This window comes from Melopsittacus undulatus, chromosome 14 (assembly GCF_012275295.1).
Source record: "Melopsittacus undulatus isolate bMelUnd1 chromosome 14, bMelUnd1.mat.Z, whole genome shotgun sequence".
NCBI classification, from domain to species: Eukaryota; Metazoa; Chordata; class Aves; order Psittaciformes; family Psittaculidae; genus Melopsittacus; species Melopsittacus undulatus.
Window position 1 is genome coordinate 5425903 of NC_047540.1, and position 7045 is coordinate 5432947.

General features: G+C 62.8%; 2 protein-coding genes across 2 annotated transcripts; both read left to right on the forward strand.

The window, feature by feature from the left end:
* Positions 1–2316: 2316 nt before the first annotated feature.
* Positions 2317–3479, forward strand: TMEM35B (transmembrane protein 35B). Its single transcript, XM_034069313.1, has 3 exons — positions 2317–2437; positions 2818–2998; positions 3070–3479. Exons 1-3 carry the CDS (start codon positions 2330–2332, stop codon positions 3198–3200), a joined length of 420 nt encoding a protein of 139 aa, XP_033925204.1. The 5' UTR covers positions 2317–2329; the 3' UTR covers positions 3201–3479.
* A 1657-nt stretch (positions 3480–5136) lies between these two features.
* Positions 5137–6135, forward strand: LOC106023301 (platelet-activating factor receptor-like). Its single transcript, XM_034069436.1, has one exon. The coding sequence runs from the start codon at positions 5137–5139 to the stop codon at positions 6133–6135; it is 999 nt and encodes a 332-aa protein (XP_033925327.1).
* The last annotated feature ends 910 nt before the right edge of the window (positions 6136–7045 follow it).

Consider the following 7045-nt stretch of genomic DNA (forward strand, 5'->3'; position numbering starts at 1 on the left):
GCTTCTGTTTTATTGCAGAGTGTATTCAGTGAGTGAGCAAATCTGTCCAGTGCACTGTGGGTGAGTGGGGAATGCTGCCACAGATGAGGCTGTGGAAAGGGAGTGCTGCATGGGGAGGGCTGGGGTTGTTGGGTCCTGCAAAAGAGAAACCACTTGTCACCAGTAAGAACTGACTGGTACATAACACAGTATTTTTGCCTGCTGCGGTTGTGCCATGAGGCTTCTCTTGTAGTTAGAAAGCTCCAGTCCCGGGCTGGCTGCATTCCTGGTGGCGTGCAGCCACAGGCGCCTCTGCAAAGTGACTGCAGCAGTTCCTGGTTTTTGTGAGCCACACTTGCACCTAAGGCACTTGAAGTATTCCTGGAAGTTTCACCCATTCCTTCCCCCATCTCAAGGCCTTGTCTATTTAGGTCTTAGAATTCTAAAGGTTTACATGTGCCTGGTTGGGTTTTTAATAGTTTTCTTGGTGATGACTTCAGTAACTAAAGCTGAGATGCCGAAGTTGGAGTGCTTTGGAAGCCGGGGAAGTGCTGGGTTTGGCTCTTGCAGCCCACACTACCAAGGTTCATGTTCCTTCATTTGATTCTTTGGACAGCTGTACTGCACACATACGTAGTCCATGCTGTCACTTGTTAAATATAATCCTTCCCTTAAATCCGAAGTAGTTCAGTGCAGTGTGTTAAAATACACCAGTGGTAGCTGGCCATACAGCTGCATTGTAACAAGGGTTTGCCCTGCAGTGGCACAAGGAGTCATGAATGTTTGGCTGGGAGCTGCCTTGCCAGACTAGAAAAGACCAAACTAAATGGGATTTAATCTGGTAAAGTCATAGGGAATCCTTAAGGTGTGTCTGGGGGGCCAGTTCTGTGGGGTTATAGTAGAACACAGCTGGAACACAGCTCACTTCTGCTTTAAATCCTTGCTAGGACCTGGTGCAGTAAAAGCTGCTGCCTCCTGCTTTTCACTTCATCCTGCAATCCTGCAGTCAGGTGTGGGATAACAGGAATTCCACTCTTTGATTGAACTCCTTTATGGCATTATCTAGAGTCTGACAAGGCTCCAGCAGAAGTGGTTTTGTGGTTTCTCTATAGCTGCACCGCAAGGGGTTGGTTTTTGGTGTCTTTGTCTCCACAGCCATTGCAGGCTTACGCAGCCTTTTTCCCTCAAGTTCTGTTATTTTCCAGTAACTTGCCCCAGTTTCTTTGCCACTGTTGCAGCCCTGGCTGCTTCCTCTGAAACTCTTCCAGCCTGGCTGTGTTTCTGGCAGTCAGTGCTGAACTGCACCTCCTCCCACTCCACAGTGTTTTGGAATGGGAGGTGTTTTGGGAATAGTGAGAAGTCCCTCGATGCCTTTCAGAGAGCGGATGGGGTGGAGGTTTTCCATCCCCAGCTGGGCACCAGCCCCAGGGTTACTGTGACCTCCTCGGTAACTAAAAGGCTGAGAGCAGGTCATAAACGTGGATGGTGAGGGCATCCTGTGCCAGCCCTGCCACCAGGTGCCTCTGCCATGAGGGGCTTGGGGTGATGGACAGAGCGGTGCCCCAGGCGCTGGGCAATGCAAACAGACTGAAGGGGTGTTGCAATGACTGCACAAACCCAGCCTCTGCCCCGGGCTGGGCTAAGCTGTGTGGGCAAAGCTGGGGGCGGCCTCCCAAGGAAGGAGAGTTAACAACGAACCTGAGCTGCTGCCTGCGGGAACAAAGCCGGACCCAACGCTGCAGCTGTCACCTGTTGTTCTGAGCTGGATGGTCATTTTTCATCTCTTTACGTTGTTTTCTCGTTTCCCCTCCAGGGGTTTTCTGAGGCACAAAGGGCTGGAGCTGGAGCTGGCCCTGGCCTGTTGTTGTTTGCTGTTCTGTAGCACACGAGCCAGAGCCGGGAGCAGCTCTCCCAGCAGAGCTCATGAAGGATGCTCTGCCAGGAGCAAAACCAGTGCCCTCATCCCTGCAGCCCCTGTGCCAGGGTTGGTGCTGGTGCCACACGGCGTTCCCGGTGCCTGGGAAGCAGTTCATGATTCACCGGCAGACTTTGCTCTGGGCCTCAGCTTTCCAACCCCGAGCTGCCGGTACCCGGGATACCGGGATCAGCACAGACCTGGGAACGTGGGGAGGGCGGCAGCCGCCTCCTTTACCCCAGCCCCGCTGCTCTGCTGCCTGCCATGGGGCTGACATCACCCGCACCCCCCCCCCCCCAGGTTTTGGGTCGGTTTCCCCCATTTCCTCACCCTTTCCCCCCCAGTTCAGGCCTGGGGATGTTGGTGCTGGATGGGGGGGGTGAGGCTGCGGTGCCCCAGCCGCTCCGCCCCGGCCCCGCCCCGGCCGGCCCCGCAATGGCGGCGGCGTTCACCGCCCTCCGGGTCCTGCTCGGGCTCTTCTTCGTGCTGGCGGGGGCCGTGAAGCTGTGGGAGCTGCCCTGGGCAGAGCTGCACCGGCACATGGTGAGGGGGGTGCGGGGGGAGCGGGGCTGGGGAGCGGGGCTGAGCCCCTCGGGAGCGGAGCTGAGCCCCTCGGGTGTGGGGCTGAGCCCCTCGGGTGTGGAGCTGAGCCCCTCGGGAGCGGAGCTGAGCCCCTCGGGGTGCGGAGCTGAGCCCCTCGGGGTGCAGAGCTGACCCCCTCGGGAGCAGGGCTGAGCCCCTCGGGTGCGGATCTGAGCCCCTCGGGTGCGGAGCTGGGGAGCGGGGCTGAGCCCCTCGGGGTGCGGAGCTGAGCCCCTCTGGCTGCGGGGCTGAGCCCCTCGGGTGCGGAGCTGAGCCCCTCGGGTGCGGAGCAGTGCTGGGACCGAGCCCCCAACCCCGGCTCGGGGCCGCTCCGCCCGCAGAGCTCCCAGTTCGTGCGGTTCGCGGCCGTGTTCCCGTTGAAGGCGCTGGGCTGGCAGCCGGAGCCGGGCCGGTACCTGCAGGCCGTGGGCTGGCTGGAGGCGGCGGCCGGGCTGCTGCTGGCGATCGGGCCGCAGCTGCTGCAGGAGATCAGCAACTTCATCCTCAGCGTCCTCATGATCGGTGAGAGCCGCAGGGCCTCGGGGGGGGGGTTCGGGCAGGGACCCCCATCCCCACGCTCTGCTCTCGCCCAGGTGCCATCTACACGCTGCTGGTGCTGCAGGAGCCGCTGGCCATGTGCGCCCCGGCCGCCGTCTGCCTCGGCCTCCTGCTGCTGCTCAACATCCGCGGGCACGGGGACCCCCCCCGGCCCAAGCTCGAGTGATGGGAGGCGGTGTCCTGCTGGGGACGGGGCCGCATCCTGCGCTGGGAGCCTGCTGCCGAGCACCGGCTGTGCTCCCGCTGCCGAGCACCGGCTGTGCTCCCTATGCCGAGCACCGGCTGTGCTCCCGCTGCCGCAGGGCTCTGGGTGCCCCACACCGCAGGGGTGATGCTGTCCCCACAGCTCCGCTGCTATCCCACAACGTGCCCGGCTCCCCCCGGGTTTGGGGCTGCTCTCCTGGGGGGACTTTCGTACTTTGGAATAAAACCTCTTGTTTTTCAAGTCGTACCTCCCCCGTTTGCTTCTGCTCCCCCCCAGTGGGAGCTGAGGGGACATCGTGGTCCCTGGGACGAGTGCGGGGGGACAGGAGCCCCCCCAGAGCCACCCAGTGATGTGCCAGGCCCCTTGCTGCACATCCAGGGGGTGACAGCAGCAGCGTGACCCCCCCAGGCCATGTGCCTTGGGTAGACATGGGATCTTGCTGCAGTGGATTCCACATCAGCAGGGATCCAGATGGACACAGCCAACCCCATCCCCTCGGGATGAACCCCAGGATCGTGTTTGAACCCCCTGCACCTCCCAGCAGGCAGCTGGGATGGCCGGGAGGGGACAGTGGCTGTCTGGGATAACCCCCTGTACCCACAGCAGGACCGGAGCCACCTTGGGTTTCCCAAACGAATATCCACCAATTGCAAGGCCTTGCAAAGCATTGAGCTGGATCCTCACAGAGCCGGGGGGTGGGTCTGGGGGTGCTGCTCCCCCTCAATCCAGCTTTGAAGCCAACACAAGCACAAAGAGCTGTGAGGAGGCAGATTCCAGCTTTGATCCCTTTCAGGGCATCCCTCTTCCCCCCAGCTGCCGGGTGTGGAAACCTGACCCTCTACTGCTTTCATCCCGGCGTGGGTGGGAAAAGGGCCCTGGGAACTGGTCCGAGATGGGTCTGGGGGCCCCCCCGTGCCCCAGCAGCCGGCGCAGGGGTCTTAGCATGGCTCCAGCAGGGAATCCCCCGTTACAAACACACGCAGGTGCTGTCCCCACCGCTGCTGTCCCCACCGGGCCTTGGGGTGCAGAGGGGGGATCAGGCAGCCCCTGCCTCCCCCGGCACTTAAAGCCTCCCCCAGCCTGACCGGATCAGACAGTGAGGAGCAGCCGGAGGGACGCAGCCGCTCCAGCCCAGTGCCGTGGGTAAGTAACCAGCTTGGCATGGGTGAGATGGAGCATCCCCCATGCCAACAGGGACAGGGGGAGGAAAAGGGAAGGGAGACCATTGGGGGTGCTGGGGGGTACATGGGGGCCTAAGCAGGCTCTGCAATTCAACGGAAGCCCCCCAGGATGGGCCCTGGCTCCCCCCGTGCTCGGCAGCTCATGCCCTCTGTGTTTCAACCCGGTGCTGGGTGCTGCGTGTGCTGAATCCGGCCCTGCCGTGCTGGAAAACACCCGCTGGGTGACTCAGTGCTGTCGGCAAGGTGTGGGCAGGCAGTGATGGGAGGTGAAAGCTGCAGCCCTGGATACAGCCCTTGTGGCACAGGGTGGTTTTCCATGGCCACGACTGCGAAACAGCAGCGGCAGAAGTGCCTGGTGCAGAGCTTGGGATGCCAGCCCCGTGCCTGTGCCCCCCTCGCCATGGGGTCTCCATTCTGGTGCTTGTGGATGGCTTCCCCATGGATGGGCTCTGTGGAGGGATGCTGGGAAGCGTTAAGCTCCACAGCTGCCTGCTGGAGCCAGCACAGCCCCTCTGGCTGCTGCCTTGGAACATGGGAGATATGCTTGGGTTGGGAGAAGATTCCAGAGCCTCTCACCTCCTGTGATGCTGGAGGCTGAGCCCCTCTGGCAGATGATGGCATTCCCGAAGGAGGTTCTGCCTCCAGACCCCACCAGCTCCTGCTGGTGCCATTGTCCTGTGCCATTCACTGTGCCCCCATCTTCACAGGATCCCGGGATGAACGGCTCAGTGCTGGAGCCGCTGCCAGCAGGGCACCCCGACCACTGCGTGCCCAGGGACCCGGTGCAGTTCGTGCTGGTACCCACCGTCTACTGCCTGGTGCTGTGCGTGGGGCTGCCGGGCAACCTGGTGGCTTTGGCAGTGTTCCTGCAGAGCGGCAAGGTGAGGAAGGCCATCCGCATCTACCTCATCAACCTCACGCTGGCCGACATCCTCTTCAACCTCACGCTGCCCCTCTGGATCCCCTATTACCTGGCAGGGGGGAACTGGCTGCTCTCGGAGGCCGCGTGCCGCCTGGCCGGTGCCGCCTATTACCTGGCGACCTACAGTGCCATCACCTTCATGGTGCTCATCAGCTTCAACCGGTACAGCGCGGTGCGGGCGGCGCGGCGCGAGCTGCCGCTCACGGGGCCCCGTGGTGCCGCCGTGGCCTCTGTCCTGGCCTGGCTGCTGGGGCTGGGCTGTGCCGTGCCCACCCTGGCCTCGCACCAGACCTTCCGCACCGGCACCGGAGCCACCGCCTGCTTCGAGCAGCACGGCCGGCAGCGGGTGTACGCCTATGCCATGGTGGGCTTCTTTGGCATCGCCTTCCTGGTGCTGCTGGGCACCTACGCCTCCGTCGCCCGCGCGCTCTCGGTGCCTGCCGCAGCCTCGCCGGGCTCGCACCGGCAGCAGGCGCGTGCCATGGTGCTGGGGATGCTGCTGGTGTTTGTGGTGTGCGTGGCTCCCTACCACCTGACGCTGGCGCCCTGGGTGGGCACCCGGCCCCCGGTGCCGCTCTGCGGGACCCCTGGTGCCCTGGATGTGCTGCACACGCTGAGCGTGGCCCTGCTGAGCCTCAACAGCTGCCTCGACCCCCTCGTCTACTGCTTCTCCATCCGGCACTTCCGCGCCGACCTGGGCCGGACCCTGCGCAAGATGGGACGGTGCCTCCCGCTCCCCCCATCGGCCCCCCCAGTGCCCAGTGCCCGTGTGTCCTCCTTCGCCTCCTCATAGCAGGGTGGGCACCGGGGTCCTGCCCCCCACCTGCCCCATTGCCGCAGTCCCATCGGGATGGGGTCCCTGGTGCCAGGATAGGGATGGGGAGCAGCTTGTGGGGAGCTCTGGCTTTGTGCACCCCTCCTACTCCTCCCACCCTGCTCTGCTCACTGCGCATCCTCCTGTGCTCATGGGCCCACGGCTTCTGTTCACGTGTGGATCCTGCCCCCGGCATTCCCAGGCACTGGAAGAGCGGCTCATGCAGTGAGGGGGGCAGAGCCATGGTGGGATGCGGTGAGACAGGATGGGGAAGGATGCCCTGGGGTTCCTGTCCCCTCCCAGGGGTCTCCATCCCTCAGGGACATGTGTGGTCACAGACACCCATGGCATGAGCTGGGCTGCCTGGGAAGGGGCAGTCTGGGGTCCTGTGGCTGATCCCATTCTCCAGCATGTCCCAGCCTCATACCTGCATCCTCCTGCTCTCGCTAGGATTAAACACGAATGAGCCAAAGGCTTCCCGGTCTCTTTGCTGCTGGGTGCACGTCCTGCTCCTGGGTACAGCCCCAGCTCAGTCCCAGTCCTGCAGCAGGAGCCTGCACAGGGGCTGCCCCCAGTGTCCCTGGCCCTGGGATGGGTGGGTGATGCTGTGCTGGTCAGTGGGGGGATATTAAAGGCTGCTCGACTGCCAGGGGGGAGGCGAAGGTGTAAGAGCAAGGCCAGAATCAGGGGGAGGGGGTCTCCATGTGCCATGGGGATTGTGCACTATGGTGACTCAGGAAGACCATGGCACAGACGCCTTATTGTGGGCTGCAAGGACAGCAGGGAGCCCGTGCTGCCCAGGCACTTTGCATGGGATGAGCTGGATGGAGCTGGTCACCGTGTGCCCAGTGCCGCATCTCAGCAGAGCCAGGACATGGCCGAGGCTGCC